We start from the raw sequence: 20,359 nt of genomic DNA, 5'->3' as shown, positions 1-20,359 counted from the left end.
GCTCACTACCTGCCATCACACTGGCACGTGCTTTAAAACCCTCCTCCCATGGACTGTGGCAGAGTTCCTGGGAACTGCCCACTTGACAGGGGCTCAGACGAGGTACAGAACTTGCCCAAGGTCACCCTCAAGTTGGTGCTACAAGTTCTAGAAGAAGGAGCAGGGCGTGTTTTAGAGATGAAGTCCGGGGATGCTGCAGACGATGCCGGTGGGCACACTTGCTCCCTTTTAAGTGATATCTCACTTTCCTCCAAAGCACAGTTGGTTCATCACATCCTCACTGGGCACCTATGTGGTGCCTGAGAGCCGTGCTGGGCACGGATGAGTGCCAGCTGGGAAGACAGGCTGGTTTCTGTCCCAGGGAAGCCCTGCAGGACGCGTGCTATGGTGGCAGGTACAAATGCTCTGTAGCAAGAAAAGGAGCATCCACCATCACCCTTTCTTACCTGGAGCTCTTGTACATCTCACAACAGGTCAAAGGGGACAGGTCAGAGGGGACTGGGTTTGACCAACATCAGGAAAAGGCACTGTGACCACACAGAATGGTAAAGCAGTCATTTCACCTGGTCCGTCCTCCCTGCCCTGCCAGTCGGAATGATCATTTGAATTTTGTTTGGATTTCTTTGTGTGTGTGCATGTTTGAACTGCACTGATTTGCTCTTCTTCATCAACAGGCAGTTTGCTGGATTTCCTGAAGAGCGATGAGGGGGGCAAGGTGCTGCTTCCGAAGCTGATTGACTTCTCTGCTCAGGTGACATATGAAAAAGCAGCTGTAAAGCACTGTAAATGTCCCCCTGCTTCATACTCGGGATGGAACTGCACTTTCAGGGGGAAGGCATTAGGGTTGTGTTTCCTAGTAGACCTTCGAAGGACAGGTCCTTGGAGGTGGCGATGGGTGTTTCTCTTGGAACGTGTGTGCACGTGTTGAATGATGACATGGATGCTCTTGTGTCTGACCCAGTCCACCTCTTTATACTTGTATTCATTTCTGCATGAAAGATAGAAACAGCACCACTTAGCTGATCACTTTCGTGCATTCTGGAGATGAACTCCATGCAGTATAAGCATGGCACCTTCTCAGTGACGTATATGTAGTGTTTAAGTTACTAAGTTCTGATGCCTCAGTGTTCTGGGAAACAGAACTGTTTTCCTTCCTGGTCTACCCCACTTTCACTCCTTCTTGTTGGATGTGTCTTTAGAATTCTGAGAAATGTTCATTTGTAAGACTTCTAGTACTAGCGTCCGGCTGCCTAGGTGGCTCAGTGGTAGAGAATCTGCCTGTCATGCAAGAGATGTGGGTTTAATCCCTGGGTCGGGCAGAGCCCCTGGAGGAGGGCATGGCAACCCACTCCAGTATTCTTGCCTGGAGAATCCCATGGACAGAGGAGCCTGGAGGTCTACAGCCCATGGGATCACATAGAGTCAGACATGACTGAGCGACTAACACCTTCCTTTTTTAACTTTCTGGGAAGATGAGACCAGAGGAACAAATTAGTCCGCAGGTAAAGCAGTTTGAGTAGGAAAGGCCCCGAGCACACGCTGTGCAGCAGAGTGTCAGCGGGCAGAGTCGGAGCCCAGCATCGTGGACTGAGCTGATGCCAATACTCAGCCACTTGGTGGCCACTGTCAAGACGCCTTTGCCTCTTTGGGTTGGTGTCTTCACCTGTTTAAGGGGCGTGGTCATTCCTGCTTCAAGGAGAGGTGTTGAGGGTAGAGTCAAATGAGCTGGCATGAACTGGGTGCTTCAGAGCCAGTGGGGGACACTGAAGAGACCCTGGGGGAGACTGTCCCCCTCCCTGCAGTAAAGGCGAGTGAGCAAGTCATCCTGCTTAGCCCTCACCTCGTCTGCACAGCTGGGGCTCTCTACAGGTTCCTTATCCCAGTAGGCAATTCAAACGGCATCTGCAACTCCAATATCTAGTGTGGCAAGAAGAAAAATTGTTATGGAGGCTGGGGAGGCCACCCTGACTTTTGAACCCTCTTCTCAAACTCTCTAAGCCGCCCCTGTGAGGCTCTGTGGGACCCCCAAGCTCTGGGCCAACAGTTTTTTTGTGTTTTGTTTTTTTTTTTTTAAGATTTTTTGATGTGGATCATTTTTAAAGTCTTGATTGACTTCGTTACAACATTGCTTGTTTTATGTTTTGGTCTTTTGGCTGAGAGGCATGTGGGGTCTTAGCTCCCCTACCAGGAATTGAACCTGCACCCCCTGCATCGGAAGGCACAGTCTTAACCACTGGACCTCCAGGGGAGTCCCCAGGCCCACACTTTGAAAACCACTGCTGGGGAGTGAGAGGAGAGATGACTTGGGCTCAGCTCTGGACCCCGCACGGACAGGAGTCAGGGGTCCTGTCCTGTCTCAAAGGCAGAGGCTCATGAGCCCGTGTCACTCTCGGCACCATTATACGAGGCGGGGGAGCCCTGCCAAGGCTGGTGACATGGGAGTCCCCACTGGATGCGGACATTGAGGGGTGTCATAAGGGCTTATGCACCTGCCTCTCAGAAGGGGAAGGGGGCTGTGGAGGAGGAGGGCATGTGGCCTGGAGGCCTGGATGGTCATCCCTGTCCGGGTTCTCAGGGTCATTCTTGCCTGCCGTTCTGTAGGGTGGAAATTAGCACATCGGGTTGTGTGCTATGTCTGGGTAGGACTTATCTTGTCACACTTATCTTATCTTTGTATCTGGTTTTGTATAGCTTATCTTATAAAACCTTATCTTGACATAGTTCTTAAGGTTCAAGTCAAGGCCTCCATCTCTAATCTTTAACTTTCAGACTGTGGGTTCCAGGAGGGGCCAGGGAGCAATTGAGGCACCCACCCCTGGTCATGGTCCAAGCCAGCGTACTGCATCCATCGCACAGGATGATGCTCTTCTTCATCCGTCTCAGGCTGGCTCTCCCAGCAGTGACTGCCGGGAACCACGTCTAGTTTAAGAGCAGGAGAATTGAGTGTCTGTGGAGGGTCGGCAGCACCAGGGAGCCCCTAGCAGGCGAGGTCAGCGCAAAGCTCAAGGTCCTTACAACCGAATTGCATCTCCTTGAGACCATCTTTGTTCACAGGGCAAACCTCGCCTCAACTCCCCCCCAGCCCTCCCCTCTAGGGGGAGCTACTGAGATCTCCTGTTGTCTGTTATTAACTGTCACCCATTTCATCTGCTCGTGGCTTTTCTTATTCTAATATTGGAGGGACCTGCACCTTGGCAGTGAGGGTGGGGCATGTATGCCTCAGTTTCCGTTTGAAATCCTACACCGCACGCATCCGATTGCTGTCAACCATGCCGGCCACCCCATCCCTCTGTGATAGTCAGTTCCCTTTGTGACTGGCGCTCCCCACCCTCCTCCGTCTTCATGGGCCGTTCTGAAACCATCTCTGTACAAAGAAAGTCATCTCTGAATTGTTTCTCCTTTTCCCCTCCATCATGTGCCGGTAATGAACATTGTCGCTTTCCCATAGTGAATAACTTGAGAATAGTAAATATTCATAAAGCTGCCCCAAGGTGACAAATGGAGAAGGAAATGGCAACCCATTCCAGTATTCTTGCCTGGGAAATCCCGTGGACAGAGGAGCCTGACGGGGTGGCAAAAAGTCGGACACGACTCAGCGACTAAACAACAACAATCAATAAGGTGACACAGGACACCCAGGTTGCTAATAATCCAACCTTCTTACCCCTTACCTCCACTAGGCTATTGAAAGCGGAAATGGGGTAAAGCAGAAGCACTGGTGAGTCTGAGTGGTATTTGAACTCAACGATCAGTAACCTATAAAACACTTCTATGCTTTCTTTCTTCCATTTGCACTGTCAGTAGCATCAGAGATCTGGGAAACTGAGTGTTCACAAGAGGCTATGGTTAAATTCAGTAGTTTTTGCAACAGTAGACTGAGAGCAGAAATAAACCAGTCGACTGATTCCCAGCCCCAGAAGAATAAGGAAACAGGGGTGAGGGTGGGGCATGTGAGGGGCAGTGTTGGGACTTTTCCCAGACTCTCCTCTCAGCAATTCTTCCCTCTCCCCACCAGCCACTTCCCCATGCTCCACTCCCCTCCGCAAGCTCCCTCAGGGCCCGTCAAGATAGGAAGTGAGTTGTGAGAGCTGATTTCATCACTTCCTGTCTCAGGATGAGCTCTGAAAGGTTCCTCGGAGCTCCAGTGTCATCAACCAACCCACCTCTCCAGCCACCCGTCTTCCTCTCCACTTAGTGGAGATTAAGAAATCCCAACTGAGTCAGCCGTATCCAGTGCTTTTCTGGTATTAAAACCATCTTGTGCTGAAGTAGAAAAATGACCCCTTTGCAAAGGAAGTTTGATACTTTCAAAGCAGAGAAACTTTGTCCAACTGCTTTCCAGCCCTTGCCTCATGTAAGAGAAAAAAATGAACTTGGAAAGAGGAGTGGGTGAAATCTGTGGGAATTTCCTTCAGCAGAGATGGAAATGGGCTTGTAGACTCATCAAACAGAGAAGGAAAGGAAGTTGGGACTTCACAGTTGCAATATGGAGGTCAGATAAATCATCTTGTAATTCAGGGGAATCAAGACATTTCTTGAGCTTTGGGGGTATAAAAAGTACCAAAAGTCAAAGAACACGCAGTTATGTGTGAGTAAAGCTGCAATACTGTCCATGGCATTTTCCGGGCAGGAATATTGGAGTGGGTTGCCATTTCCTCCTCCAGTGGACCGTGTTTTGTCAGAACTCTTCACTATGAACCATCCATCTTGGGTGGCCCCGAACAGCATGGCTCACAGCTTCATTGGCTTACACAAGCCCCTTCACCGTAACGAAGTTGTGGCATGCTGCAGTCCATGGGTCACAAAAAGACAGTGCTTAGCGACTGAGCAACAACAAAACTGCAGTAAAAGTGGGAAAATCAAAGTTGTTGTTATAATCATGGCAGCAAGTAACATCTCTTTAACTCTTTCTGGATGATAAAACAGTTCTACCTCCATCATTTAACTCAAGCCCAAGAACCTTGAAAGCATTTATATTGTTGTTTAGTGGCTCAGACGGTAAAGCGTCTGTCTGCAATGCAGGAGACCCAGGTTCAATCCCTGGGTTGGGAAGATCCCCCAGAGAAGGAAATGGCAGCCCACTCCAATATTCTTGCCTGGAAAATCCCATGGACTGCGGAGCCTGGTAGGTTACCATCCATGGGGTCGCAAAGAGTCGGACACGACTGAGTGACTTCACTTTCACTTTCACTTCGATACATTTTACAGATGGAGGGGTGACCTTGGACTTGTCCAAGGTTACAGCTAGTGGTAGAATTGCTGGGCTCCACTGTGGCTCCTCTGACTCTAGATAACTGGTCCTTTCCTCTGCACCCCACTGTAATTTCATGATCAGAATTGCCCTGTGGTCATCTGCACCTGACATTTTGCTGATATGTATTTTCTCCTTTTATAGATTTTGATTTTCAGAATTAATAATATCTCTAGTTTTTTTTTCCCCCCAAAGAATCTCTTTTGCCAAGATGCAGGTCTTTGTGTCACATCATGATTATGCTCAAGATACATTTTGCCTTCTCGTGTTAAAGGGTAGGACACATTTAAATTGGAAATTGAGGAACAAGGCAGGTCAAATACCTCAGTCTATGATCATGTAATTCTCAGCCTGTTTAGTACAAAAGGCTTTGACATTAGAGTGTCTGAGTCTGCCCTCACTGAAGTATCTACTGATCAAGAAAACAGGGTATAGATAGGGCATCCCTTGTAATAACTCTGAGTTGGAACCACCAGTCTGCAGAAATGGTCAATTCCACAAAATCGTCTGGACGGGTGCCACCAGCAACAAGGAAGCCCCCAGGTAACAGCTGCATGGTTTCCAGTGATGATTTCAGTGGAAGCTGAGCTGGGGCCTCATCCCTTTCCCTGTTTCGGGGTCTTCTCCTCTGTCCCTGATTCCTGGAATCCCTTCCTTTGCCTCCGGAGCCTCCTCCCTAGACCTGACTGCTCCTCCTCCCTGTGCCCACCCCACGCCCCTCCTGGCCTCTCTCAGTCATGCTCTCCAAACAATTGATACCTGGTATTTCTTGAATTGAATCGTTTGGTCGTTGTTTTTAAAAGCAGGTTCATATTGACTTTTTCTATGCAGGAAAAAAAATGGAAGAAAATGACTTCAAGTGACCTTTACCCAAAATCTTTAGATGCTTTTGTAGCCTTTCACAGATGAGTCCTTCCTTCCCCACCCATGGAATACCTGCTTTAAGACACTTGTGTTACCTCACTCCCTGGCTTCAGAAGGCTTAAAACTGAGTCGCCAAAAGTCACTCCATCCCCAATTTAAGAGGAGTTTGTTGTCTTTGGCGTTCATTTTGAGGTCAAGGTGGAGCTGGAGGCACTTTCCCCAGCTTCACTTTCAGCCTGGGGTCCTGCTCAAAGGCCAGAAGGCCAACTCTGTGACCACAGGGCCACCAGAGCAGAGAGGTGATGCCCAGGGCCACATGGTGCCCTGCCACAGGTGCCACCCTGCAGCCTTGCCCTCTCCGTGCACCGAGACCCGTTCCTCAGCCTCCAGCTCCCCCAGAGCCCTGCCCGAGGATGTAGCCCCAGATGGTGGGCTCATAGGTCCTGCCCGGCCCCCTACCCTAGTGGCAGTGGGCTTATCCTTGAGCAAACCCTCCTGGCAAGAATACTGGAGTGGGTTGCCATTTCCTTCTCCTGGGGATCTTCCCGACCCAAGGATCAAACCCAGGTCTCCCGCACTGCAGGCAGATTCTTTACCATCTGAGCCACCAGGGAAGCCAAAAAATTCCTGATGAAGACGGCCCTAGGCTTCTTCAGGTTTGCAGCCCACCAGGGTCCTATCTCAGTGTCTCTCCCAAGCCCACTCTTGGAGACCACCCACTTTCTCTTTTCTATTTCTTTCAGTGCACCTACTGCAGTGTGAATATTTGGGCAGTTTTGGTTTATCTCTGTGTCCCAGACACTCAGCACAGTGCCTTGCATGCAATAGGTACTCAATAAATATTTGTCGAATGACTGCACTGACCCACGCGGGGGCTGCCCATGTTCAGTTTAAAACAACAGAGCCTGCTTCGCGTGACTCTGAATGAGTAATTAGAAGAGCCTGTGTTTCTGGGGTTTTCTGGGCCACTCTTCAGGCGGATTTACCCATGAAACATGTTCCTGGTACATTACTTTCTCCCCTCCCTCTGACCGTGCTGACTTCCCTTTACCAAGCTCACATGATTGGTCAAAATCACAGTGAGAGAAAAAGAAGGAAGTAGAACAGAAGTAGCCAGGCCTTTCTGAAAAGACAAAGAGCTGACTTGTTTCCACTCTCTGTGGAGTAAAGAACTCCAGGGGGATGAGAAACTATAAATGAAATGTTGCACATGGCAGCCAGTGGCAGATGCTTTTAATCGGGAAAACACTTTTAAATGGACGAGTTTTTCCTCTCTAGTGCCATTCAGATTCCTTTGAGGCTGGAATTCAAGGGGCGAAGGGGCTGGCAGGCTTTTCTTAGCAACCGGGGTTTCTAACCCTTGTTACCTGTTACACACACACACACAGTTGTGTCTATGACACCACTATCTGAGCTGCTCTGAGCTGGAGAACCACCTGCATGTTGGTTGGTAACCATCATATTATACTCAGGTTGTCAGCCATATGTTTTAGCTGCTCTTCTTCATCGTTTCCACACCTTCCATCTCCCCTTCTCTGGACCCCCGGCTTTGAGATCCACCAGCCCACCATCCATCCCCAGGATCCCCAGGCACTGCCTCTCAGCGCGACACTCGCCCAGGCACCCCCTCCATCCCCCAGAGCCCCAGCCACTGTTGGTGGCCATCCAGGCATGTAGACCCTCACACTCAGTCCTTCTGTTTCTTGACTTCCTCTCCCCCAGGACTCTGTTCTCACGTGCTGGAGCCCCACCATGGTTATGGCCAGAGACTCTGCCCCCGGGCCCCCATTCCTGCCCTTCGTCCCCCACCCCGCATCTGCCTGGCTCCTGCTCCAGGCCTCCATGTTTCCTCCTCTGCACGCCCCCCATGTTTCTTTTCTCCCCTGACCTGGCTTCTGTGCACCGCCTGTCCCCTCCTTTATCACTTACGCTTGGGTCAAGCCCAGCCCTTCACCTGTTGAGCCCCCATGTGTGTGCACCAGCCGTGACCACTGCTGACGGAAGGCGCTGGCTCTTCTGCTTCTAGACCAGGGGTCGAGCTGCCTAGGGACCCCACTCACACACACGTGTCCCCAGACTGAAACCCCTCCCCCTCCCGCTCTCCTGGGTCACTTGCTGTCGCTCCCTGGGAAGGAGAAGCCAGCACGCTCACTGCTTCCTGACTGAGGCCACCTGCACTGGGCACCAAGACCTGTCCCCTCTTCCTTCAAGATGTGTGTGCACGTTTAGTCACTTCAGTCATGTCTGATTCTGCAACCCCATGGACTGTAGCCCACCAGGTTCCTCTATCCATGGAATTCTCCAGGCAAGAATACTGGAGTGGGTTGCCATTTCCTTCTCCAAAGGGTTTTCCCAACCCAAGAATCGAACCCACATCTCTGGCATTGCAGGCTGATTCTTTACCACCAAGCCACCTGGGAAGCCCTCCTTTCAAGACATTGCCCTAGAAATTCTGCCCTGCTGTTTTCCCTTCATTTCTGTGCCATTCCCATAGGAACCATGATACAGCGCCCCTTCTCCTCCACACCCCTCTCCAGCTGCCTCTACCTCCAGTTCACTCAACCCCGTCATGACAAAGGTCCTTGAAGGACCACATTCTCTCTTCACAATTCTTCCCCTCCGGCTCTCTTTCAAGCCCAACAGCTCTCGAGCAAACAGCTCTGGACAAGTCACCTCGGTGACCCCATGACACAAGTCCAAGAGCATTCCTCAGACTCACAGCGGCATGCTTGATCTCTCTCTCCTCCCAGACATTCCTCTTCACTTGACTTGTGGGACACTGCTCTCTGGGTGTCCTCCCACTTCACTGGCAGTTTCCTCCTCAGCTCCCAGCATTTAAACACTGGAAGGTCCCCGAAGTCAGTTCTCGGACCTCCTCTTTCTCCAGATTCACCTCCTGAGTGATCTCACTGAGAGCACGGTGTACTTCCCTAGGGCTGACATAACCAGCTACCACCAACTGGGTAGCCAAACCATCGGGAATTTTTATCCTCTCACAGTTCTGGAGGCCAGACATCCTACATCAGTGTGTCAGCCGGCTGCACTCCCTCCAGAGGTTCTAGTGGAGGATCCTCCTGCCTCTTCTGGCTCCTGGTGGTTCCTAGAATTCCCTGACTTGCCAGAGCATCACTTTTTCTTCACAGGCCTTCTCCTCTCCGTGTGTCTCTCCATGTGTCTTCTCTTAAAACAACACTGCTCATTGGTTTAGTTGTTGTTCAGTTGCTAAGGCATGTCCGACTCTTTGCAACCCCATGGACTGCAGCATTCCAGGCCTCCCTATTCTTCACTATCTCCTGGAGTTTGCCCAGATTCATGTCCCTTGAGTCAGTGATGCCATCCAACCATCTCGTCATCTGTCGCCCTCTTCTCCTGGCCTCAGTTTTGGTTTAGGGCCCACCCTAAATTCAGGATGCTTCCCTGGTGGCTCAGACGGTAAAGAATCTGCCTACAATATAGGACACCTGGGTTTGATCCCTGGGTTGGGAAGATCCCCTGGAGGAGGGTATGGCTACCCACTCCATTATTCTCGCCTGGAGAATTCTATGGACAGGGGACCCTGTCAGGCAACAGTCCAGGGGTTTGCAAGAGAGTCAGACATGACTGAAGCAACTTGGCAGGCATGCACTGTTTCTTTATTGTCAGTTGTGTGTATGTAGTATAGATGAAATCATGCATCTTTTCCTATATTTATTCTTTGTTTGCAGTTTATTTTTCTGGGAATTCTTTCTTTAAGCTTTTAACCATTTTTTTTGTTATTAGTTCATCATTATCCATCCTTTCTAATTATTCTTTTCATTGCATATTAGCTTTGTACCATATGTGCTATGTTATATGTATTGAACTGAATATTACAGTTTTTCATTTACTTAAGAACTCTCCAGGGACTTCCCTCATGGTTCAGTGGCTAGGGCCCCATGCTCCCAATGCAGGGCGTCTGGGTTTGATCTTTGATCAGGAAACTAGATCCCACATGCTGCAGCTAAGACTCAACACAGCCAAATAAATAAATATAAACTAAACCTTTTTTTAGTTTTAATTCTCCATCAACATGTATGTACCTATTAAAGTATAATATTCTATTCCTGTAACTGTACCGTGATTTCCTTACCATTCCTTGGTTTATGTTTGGGGAATCTCCACTTTTCCATTAATACAAGTAACAAAACCTTTCTTTACTTACTGCACCTGTTTCCTTATGCCCCAGTTGCCACATAATAAGATCAGAGTAGGAATGTTTTCGAGTCACTTGACAGTTTTAGTTTTCATTGAGCAGATTTGCACATTTGCATCCCGCGACTTGTCCCTCTGCTGGAGGTGTGTGGGGCAAACCCCGTCAGGCCACATTCCTCCTTAGAGGCAACATTGATCTGGCCCTGTAAAAGCTTGGGCAGAAGAACCAGTGGCTTTTGTCTCATTCCTCCATCCTTGAGATAAGTTGAGAACATTTTGCTTCCTTCTTCTCCTTCTAAGGTGATAAGCACAGTTCATTAGCCGCAGGTCAGAGTAGGTCGTCTTGATAACAGTAGCAGCAGTGAAATTGATGCAGAAGAGGGGACAGTAAGCGAAGGAGATTTCTGATCTTAGTGTCGGTTATTCACTGCCCTCTCCTGGGGGTACAGAGTGGGGAGTCCCTGACCTGACTGGGAGGAGGTGATCATTGCCAGGTCATCCCTTTTCAGCCTCAGGCAGCTGATACCAGGGAACCCATCAGTGGACATGGAGTCCAGCTCCAGATCCTCCCAAGGGTGATGGCAGCCGCTCAGCAGGGGAGGCAGTGTGAGCAAGGCTGCACTCGGGCACCTGTGGGCAGCGTTCTGCCCACTGCCCCTTGGAGATCAGCCCTACTTTCCATTCACCAATACGACCACATCTGGATGTGGGTCTTATTATTAACAGTGCGTGCTCAGTCGCTTCAGTCGTATGCGACTCTTTATGACCCGTCCTACCTGGCAGACGGTAGCCTGCCAGGCTCCTCTGTCCATGAAATTCTCCAGGCAAGAATACTGGAGTGGATTGCCTTGCCCTTCTCCAGGGATTATTAATAGTAGTAGTAATAATTTTTTTGTGGTTTAAATAGTAAATTTTATGTTATGTACATTTTCCCACAGTAAAAAAAAATTGCTTAAAAAAAAAGGGAAATCACTACTATTTGCTATGATCCCATTTCGTCTTTTTTTTTTTTTTTTTACCATTTAAACTTTTTATTTTATACTGGAGTATAGCCAATTAACAATACTGTGGTAGTTTCAGGTGGACAGCAGAGGGACTCAGCCGTACATATATGTGTATCCATTCTCCCCCAAACTCCCCTCCCATCCAGGCTGCCACATAGCACTGAGCAGAGATTCATGTGCTGTACAGTAGGATGTATTAATGTTAGGAATCATTCATCTCCATCTTGCATTGAGTGGTCTTGCATTCTCCTTTTCAGTCTCATCTGGACTCTCTCAGGTGATGCTATTATCACATTTCATAGAGTGGAAAAGTTGAGATTTTGAGAAGAAACTTGCCCTGTTTTGTATAAAACCCAAGATGACTTACTGTAAGTCTCTGACGCACAGTCACAACCATCTGACTATCTTCTGAGGCGTTGTTGGTCTACTTCCTGCTGATCCCTGGTTGTGTATTCACATCACGGCCAGGTCTATTTGAGGTTAGATTGAGGAGTGGCCTGGGGAGGAAGTGGTATGGGAGGAGCCCTGACCACTGCCCAGTTTGACGTGGACCCCCCCAGGTGTGCATGGGCGTCCCTGGCCAGGGTGCCACCACAAGCCGCAGAATGCACTGCGCAGTGCGGTGCGGTGGGTGTGGCCCAGTCTGCAGCATCCAGCAGACTCTCTGCCTTCTGTTCCTGCTTTCCCACGGCTGGAAGCTCCCCGTTTTACGTTTCAACTGTGATAAAATACACATAACGTAAAGTTTACCATTTCATCCATTATTAAACGCACAGTTCAGTGGCATCCGGTTTGCAGTGGCATTCCCACTGCTGTGTGGACATCACCGCCATCTATCTCCAGAACCCTTTTCATCCTGCCGAACTGACACTGTGCACCCATGAAACGTTACTCTGCTCCTCCCTCGCTCCGGCCCTCAGCAGCCATTACTCGCCTTTCTGTGAATGTGATCCTCTAAGTGCCTTGCATGAGTGGAATCGTTCAGTATTTGCCCTTCTTAATGATTTATGGCTTATTTACTTCTCTTAGCTTACTGTCCTCAGGGTTTATCCGTGTCGTAGTCTGTGTTAGAATTCTATTCCTTCTTATGGCTGAATCATACTCCATTGTTTGTATAGACTGCAATTTGGTTTGTTTTTTTTTAATTTCGCCCACTGACGGACACTTGAGTTGTTTCTACCTTTTGGCTATCGTGAATAGTGCTCCTATGATCAGGGGTGCATCTGTCCAAGATTGTGCAAATGTTAACTATCTACTTTTGGTTCTTTGGGCTTTATACCCAGTAGTGGAATTGATGGATTGTGCAGTAATCCTATGTTGAATTTTTTGAGGAACACTCATTCTGGTTTCTACAGTGGCTGTATCATTCTACATTCCCATCAGCAATAGCTAATTTCTCTACTTTCTCAACACTGCTTATTTTCTTTTTGTTGTTGTTTGACTGTTTTTATAACAACTGTCCTAATGGATATGAGCTGGTCCAGTAAGTTTTTGCAGGAAAAAGTCTATGAGAATTAGTTGACAAATGGCTCTTTCTTTTCTGCTAATGACGATAAATCTCTTTGATGGAAACTTACTGCTTTAAGTATGATTATTTTGTGATGCTGTCTGTGTGGAAATTGTGTCTTCCTGAGGCTTTGTGGGTCCTTGCATGCTTTTGGATTGATTTTTTTTTTTAATTTGGCTAAACTGGGTCTTCACTGTGGCATGAAGAATTCTCTAGCTACAATGCACGGCCTGTCTAGTTGCCCCGTAGCATGTGTGATATTAGTTCCCCAACCAGGGATCAAACCCCTATCTCCTGCATTGGAAAACAAATTCTTAACCACTGGATCACCAGGGAAGTCCCTGAACCGATTAAATTTTGATCTATCAGAGAACCTCACCAACCCTAAGTTTGTATGTGTCAAACTCTGCCCTCATCTTTCAGCTATGAAGATATTACAGACTGCTCACTTTAGTGTGGCCATTTGTTACATGATCTAGTTATTATTTCTCCTTTCTCTCCTTTCCCCTGATGTCAACTTGCAAGCATTCTACAGTTTGTAGCCCTTTTAAAAGGAAAAAGCTAGTACAGATACATAATTAAGGGCACAGGGGGTAGGACCAGCCAGCTTTGGATTCAAATCCAAGTCTGTCTAGGGGAAAAAATCTCACTTCTCCAAGACTCAGCTTTACTAGGAATGTTGGCTACTTCCCAGGCTTATTTTAGGGATTATAAATGCCTGGTGAGGTGCCTGGGCAGAGTGAGCAGCCAATACACGGTGGCTGTCATCATTACCGCCGCTCTTGTCATCATCACCGTCACTGTCCCCACCGTCCTCGTCATCATCTCCGTTGTCATCACCATCAGCATCAAAGCCATAGTTTCCATTATTTCTTAGAAGTTTTGCTGGAAAAAGAGGAATAAAGAAGAATGTTTTTAATAACCCAATAAAGCTAAAACATAATTTCTAAGAAATGTGATGCTCCAACATAGCAAGGAATGAGCTCTCTAAGCCATCCCTTCCTTCATCCAAATTATGGACTAAAGAGTGCAGGGATCCAGTATGGAGGCTCAGTGAATATTGATAGAAAAGTACATCTACAGGAAGTATCACCTGCCACAAAGTAAATGCTGTACCATTTGGAGTGCCAAGGAAATGTGTTCTTACTTAAACTTTCTTTTTAAAGACTGTTTTCTCTGCATTTTATTTTCCTTTTGTCATGAAATGGTCTTTTCAGATCCATTTAGGATTAACCCCAGGGTGATGGAGAGAACCCTTCAGATAGGCTTGAGAGGCTTTTACCCTTTGGCTCGGTTCCAGCTTATTAATATTAACACTATTATTATTTTGTAATCTCCCTAGGGTTTTTGCAAGTGATTAATTATTTGAATTCTATTTTTCCCAAGTGTAGGAAGAAAGTACGTATCTAGAGAGTAAGGCAAACAATGCCTCATGGGACAGGTGCCACGACATGCCACAAGAAAACCAAAGTTCAGTCTTTCCTGCTTTCTGGCAGGTTTTTGCTCTTTCTCTCTCACTGCTCATCTAAGTGACAAATGTTTTCCAACTGGCCAATTCGAAGACAGGCTGGGTTTTCAGTTCCAGTTTTCTTTCGGGCTGGAATTTCCTGGGGCAGATTTTAGCTTTGCTCGAGAAATCACAGCAAGTCCGTCAATTAGGTTCCTTTATTCCATCCGCTCTGTCTCATGTGGGCTCTGCTCATTAAAATTTTACAAATTACTCATTGAGCAAGATAGCCTGTTACTCGCCCGTTTCTCAGAACAGCGGCTTCCCGGTATGTGGGGTCAGAGCCTCCTCTCTGGTCCTGTCTGGGAAGCTGCTTGGCAGTCGCCCAATGGTCACACTTTTTCTTCTCACAGCATGTTGAAAGGCCTCCCTGGAGAACAGCCAGAGGCTGGGGGTCTGCTTATTTAGCCCCATGATGAGATTGGGGCTTCCCTCATGGCTCAGTGGTGCAGAATCTGCCTGCAATGCAGGAGCCCCAGGTTCGAGCCCCAGGTCAGGAAGATCCCCTGGAGCAGGGAATGGCTACCCACTGCAGTAGTCTTGCCTGGAGAATCCTATGGACAGAGGAACCTGACAGGCTACAGTCCATTTGGTCTCAAAGAGTTGGACATGACTGAAGCGATTGAGCATGCACGCATGCAAGATGAGATTGACCTCTAACTCAGGAAGCATCATTTTTAATGTCTTCTCAGTGCCTAGAACTTTTACTGGGTACCAGATGCCTGGGAAATGTTGCCAGAAGCTGCTGGGTTACTGCTCAGGTGGGGGTCCCAGTGGTTCACTCCCAAGTGGTTCCTCCCTGTCTTCTTGGGATAGTTTACAGGCACACACACACACACACACCTGCACACAGAAACATTAAAGAGAGAAAATGTCACCATATATTTCCATTGATGGTAGAAAAAGAGGAACTAGACATGTATGCCTGCCACGCTATTTGACCTCAGGAAATGGCCAGCCCATGTGACCGTCAATCAAGGTAGCTTTAAACCAAGAGTCCAGACACATCACCAACCTTGTCTCCTTGTATGATTATTCTCATTTTAAGTCATAGGGGAGGTTTTTACTTCAAATTTCCACTTGCTTCACACACAGACTCTCTAGTACAGAGTTGGAAATTAGCCCATGGAGAAAGAGACATTTTTAGTTCTTCTTTAGTGTTGGCAGGTGGTTCAGAAAGTCAAGGTTTTCTCATGTTTGCGCATCACTGAGCCTGATGCTGGCATGATGCCGACGTGGCTCAAGAGGTAGAGAATCCCCTCCGACTATTTAAAGCTGAGAGGTTAAATCAGTTTTCTAAGCCCTGTCAATAACAGCCTGACCCCAGAACCTTGATGTGCAGGAAGAGGTTCCAGTTTCCCTGCCTCTGAGCTGTGAGCCTAGTGTTCTCCCTAAGTTACAAAAGAAACAGAAGCTCAGGACACATGTTCTGTGCTGCCCACCATCTGGGCCATCAGCCCCCGTTTGGCACCCTCGCCTCTCTGCTTGGGCTCCTTCCTGCCGGCTGTGGTCATCTTGCTCCTTATTTCTCCTCAGTTGAGTTGTGTGGGGACCTCCTTTCCCCAGCCTTAGGAGGACTATCGTCCATCCATTCATGAGGCTGAGACTGAGATTTCATGCCAGTCTGTCTAGCACTTCAAATCCTAAGACAGCTGAAGTTAAAAGCACTGGATCTAATGCAATGCTTCTTCAAGTTCACTGTGCAGACAAAGAGCTTATTAAAATCCGGGTTCTTACTGAATAAATCAGGATCAGAGTCAAGCTCCTGGGAAGCGACAAGGGCCAAGGCAGTTCTGCACCTGGGCTGCCCATCACAACCAGCCAGGGAGGCCTCACTCTTAGGGATGCAGGTTTAGGTGGTTTAGGGTGAGAACTGGGTTAACATAAGAGGCCCAGGGACACAGCCAGCGAGAGAGTTAAGAAATATGGTCATAAGGGTTAAAACTGAATTTAACTGCTAAATGAGCAGAAGGGAAATTGAAGTCACTTCCAAACCATTGTGCTAACCTGTGGCATGACTCTAGGAAAATAATTTCCTTTCAGCCTTGTCGAATTTTCCAAAAGGAAAGATAGTTATTGCTTTTTTTCACAATATATAGGACTACTTGAATGAAAGAATATTTTCCTGCTTAATTTTAGCCTGGTTATTTTCATTCTGACAGAGTGTTAACCTCATCCAAGCCAAGAATATATCATCATCCATCTTATTTGCCACTTTTGAGTCATAGGGAAAAATGGACTTTATACCTTCTTTGCTTAATTTAGCTTCTAGACCGAGAATTCAAAATGGGGCAAGATTGCCCCCATGGGACTCAGAATTTGTTCATGGGGGAGGAGGAAAGCTTAGATATTTCTGTGGCCCTCCACAGCTCAGACCTACTGGACAAAATCCTATTTCTTGGTATTTTGTTGTTGTTGTTCAGTCACTAAATCATGTCCAACTCTTTGCGACCTCATGAACTGCAGCATGCCAGGCTCCTCTGTCCTCCACTATCTCCCAGAGTTTGCTCAAACTTATGTCCATTGAGTCAGTGATACCATCCAACCATCTTATCCTCTGCCACTCCATTCTCCTCTTGCCCTCCAATTTTTCTCCTTAGAGGGTGATAATGAAAAAAGGCTGAGAAGCACTGTTCCAGACAAAGACAACCCATGCATGTCCAAGCTTGTATGTCCTTCCTGAACTCTGCCTGGGGAGGGTTTGTGATAGCATTTCTGAGCTGTGAAATTTGGGCTTATCAACAATGAATTCTAAGATGAAACGTCAAAAGCATTCTTTTCTCTTCTCAGCAGAATAGTTTCCTCTTGATGAAAAATTTGAGTTCCAGAAGCATCTAATTGTGAGCTCTCTTGCTGATGGGACATTCTGGGATGTGACCTGGAGGTCAGCCCTCCTGGGTGTCAGTCCTGGCTCTCTCCCTCCCTCTGTGACTTTCAGGAGGTTCCTGTGCCTCTTTAAGTCTCATTCGCATGTGTATAATGAAAATAAAACTTTCCTGATAGATTGTTTTCAGATGAAATGTGAAGTAGGTTTAATGAAGGTAAAACAGTGTCTGGTGCATAAAAAGCGCCCCTTTAGTGCTGGGAGAAGTGATGGTTATTACCATCTCTATATATATCTATCTATTTACCTGTCACTCAGCCACCTTATTATCATCATCATCATTTATGTAAAATACCTCTGGGTGCAAAGGCATCTTCCTGAATCAGATTCTGTCCTCATCAGACCTGAGCAACTCCACCTAACTCCTTCACAATTCACCTTTCCCAAGCTGGTGGGATTAACAGATACATGCTGTGTGCATGCATCCATGCATATTAAGTCACTTCAGTCGTGTCTGACTCTTCACGACCTTATGGACTATAGCCCACCAGGCTCCTCTGTCCATAGGATTCTCCAGGCAAGAATACTGGAGTGGGTTGCCATGCTCTCCTCCAGGGAATCTTCCCAAACCAGGGATCAAACCTGCGTCTCCCCATTTCCTGCATTACAGGCAGATTTTGTACCCACTGAGCACCTGGGAAGCCCCACATCCATGCTACTATATATAAAATAGATAAACACCAAGGACCTGCTGTAGAGTGCAGGAAACTATATTCAATATCTTGTAATTACCTACAATGGTAAGAATCTGAAAAAGAATACACATGTATTGAGTTGGCCAAAAAGTTCATTCAATTTTTCCATAAGATCTTATGACAAACCAGAATGAACTTTTTGGCCAGTCCAATATACAGGTATAACTGAGTCACTTTGCGGTAAGTTACAACTGGAACTTTGTAAATGAACTATAATTTAATTAAAAAGAAAGTGGAGGGTGAGCACCATCCCCCGCTCCTTGGGGCCCGGAGGATGGCTGAGCCTGGGGGTGATGTATTTATGCAACAGCTCTTTCTTCCATGCTGACAGCTGCTAGACTAAGTGGCCCAGAGGAGGTAGAACATATTCACGCAAGGAAAGTTGATCCTGGATCCCATTAGCCAGAGTGGTCTCTGATTTCTTCCTGGTGTTGCGAAATAGAGAAATAGAGCTGGTTTTACTTTAGTCAAAGTAAATACAACAACCAAACAAAAAACAAAGATTAAGGTTTAAAAGAAAGAAAGAAACCCAGAAAGACCAACGCATACAGACCAGGGAAATAGTACATTTTATATAAAAAGAGAATTGTAGTCTTTTGTGACCTCAGAACAAGTCCTATCCAAAAGCTTTTGTTATGCTCTCATATCCATTGTTTATTCCACTTGGCGAATGCTATTGTTTCGAATCTTCATCTCAGTGAGCGCTGTTATTATTATTTGCAATATGAGCTCCTTAACAAACCCTGAGATGAAAAAGAAAGCCAGAATAAGTGGGACTTGCTGCAAGTCTGTTGTTATTTCAGAGAATCATGTTTTTTAAAAATGCATTCAGGTTTGTGTAAATGCAGAACTCGGTGAGTGTGTAAGAAGAGCCTTACCAACAAGTTCCCAGGTTGCTTTTCATGAACTGAGCATTCAGATCCGTCACTGAGAATGAGAGAAACATGAGTCCTTGGTGCACCAGGTTAGAGATTCAGCCTGTGTCCCCTGGGCTCCTCGGAGTGGTGGGTCACATCCTGGAGACGTGTCTGGCGAGTGTCCCTGATGGAGTGTCCAGCTTGCTTTGGAATCACAGCAAACCTCGGCGCTTCCTGGTTCCCTGTCCAGTCTTTGGAGTCTATAGTCCCAGTCTGTAGTCATTGGAGTCAGGAGAAGCATTGCATGTAGTAAGGAGCTAAGCCTTTGCTGAGCTGCAGCGCCTGGCTGAACTGGCCTTTGATGAATGATAAGGAGGATGCTGTTGAGGATGGAGTTAGGAAGGAGTCAGGTCCGCCACCCTGAGCTGCCTGGAATTCAAGGTAGAATTTGCAGAATACACTCATTCCTGTGTGAAGTAATCCTAATTAGTTTTCCCTCTAACTGCTCACCAGACACAGCTCCTTGGTCCTTCCCTTCCTCCCTTCCTTCATTCATCCCTCTCTCTTTCCTTCCTCTCCCACCCTCCATCCCTCCCTTACTCCCTTCCTTTCTTACTTCTTGATTCTTAATAATTTGGTAATGTTTTCCTAAATAACCCTATTTTGATTCCTTAACCCAATTTTCCAGTAATTGCTGTGTAGTGGTTTCACCTCCCCTGTTTTATCTTCGGCTCATTGCTTCTCTCCTGCCATCCGTCAGCTTTGTGTCTGGGTGACTCTTTCTGCTCATCCTGGAGGGACTGTGCAGAGAGAGCTTGGAGCCTGGGTCCTGTGGGCAGTCAACTAACTGTACAGCAGGGATGTGGTGACAGGGACACCAGTAAATCCAGCTCTGTTTCTCTATTTCACAACAGCAGGAAGAAATCAGAGACTACTCTGGCTAATGGAATCTAGAATCAACTTTTCTTGCATGAATATGTGGTGACAGGTACAGCCTGCTCTTGGGTCTGTTAGCACATCATTCCCCCGGCTCTGTTTTCACTTCTGAAAAGCTGGGACAATGACGTCCTTGTATCTACAGAGTCTTCAAAAGGGCCTCCACACATTCAGAAAGGTTGAGACAACTTAAATAATCATGTTGAGACTGATTTTCATCATTGGAAATTTGGAGGAGCAGTTATTTTAGAGAGGACTCAAGGGGGCGATTGTAATTTACCCTTTGTTTGAAAAACTTGAACCATCAAAATATCTACAAGAACTCAAAAGCTTTCTGATTTGCCTCTCTGGGCCTAAGTAGAACGTCTAAAGGAAAGCCTTGTTCTGTTTCCAGATCGCCGAGGGAATGGCGTACATCGAGAGGAAAAACTACATCCACAGAGACCTACGAGCCGCTAATGTGTTAGTCTCTGAGTCTCTCATGTGCAAAATCGCAGACTTTGGTCTTGCTCGAGTGATTGAAGATAACGAGTACACAGCCAGAGAAGGTATGTTCCCAGAGCCATCTTTAGGTGTTTGGTTATTGTTTAGTTTTGTTTTGTTTTTGCCTATTTTTAACAAAGCGATTACAATAGGCATCAAAAAAAAAAAAAAAAGAATTCATTTGGTACAATATTCAATATG

General features: G+C 47.0%; 1 protein-coding gene across 4 annotated transcripts in view; it reads left to right on the top strand.

The window, feature by feature from the left end:
• LYN (LYN proto-oncogene, Src family tyrosine kinase) overlaps positions 1-20,359 on the top strand; it is a 109,253-nt gene that overhangs the window by 82,425 nt on the left and 6,469 nt on the right. For all 4 annotated transcript variants that reach the window (XM_086336938.1, XM_086336936.1, XM_086336937.1 and 1 more), the window contains exons 10-11: positions 675-751; positions 20,070-20,223. In XM_086336938.1, the coding sequence (XP_086193064.1) occupies positions 675-751; positions 20,070-20,223 (231 nt within the window). The remainder of the gene's footprint in view (positions 1-674; positions 752-20,069; positions 20,224-20,359) is intronic.

This window comes from Bos grunniens, chromosome 14 (assembly GCF_055505025.1).
Source record: "Bos grunniens cultivar Pamir isolate PY7600 chromosome 14, Bosgru_T2T1.0, whole genome shotgun sequence".
NCBI lineage: Eukaryota > Metazoa > Chordata > Mammalia > Artiodactyla > Bovidae > Bos > Bos grunniens.
The sequence above is the reverse complement of the archived record's forward strand: the minus strand, read 5'-3'. Positions and strand labels throughout refer to the sequence as shown.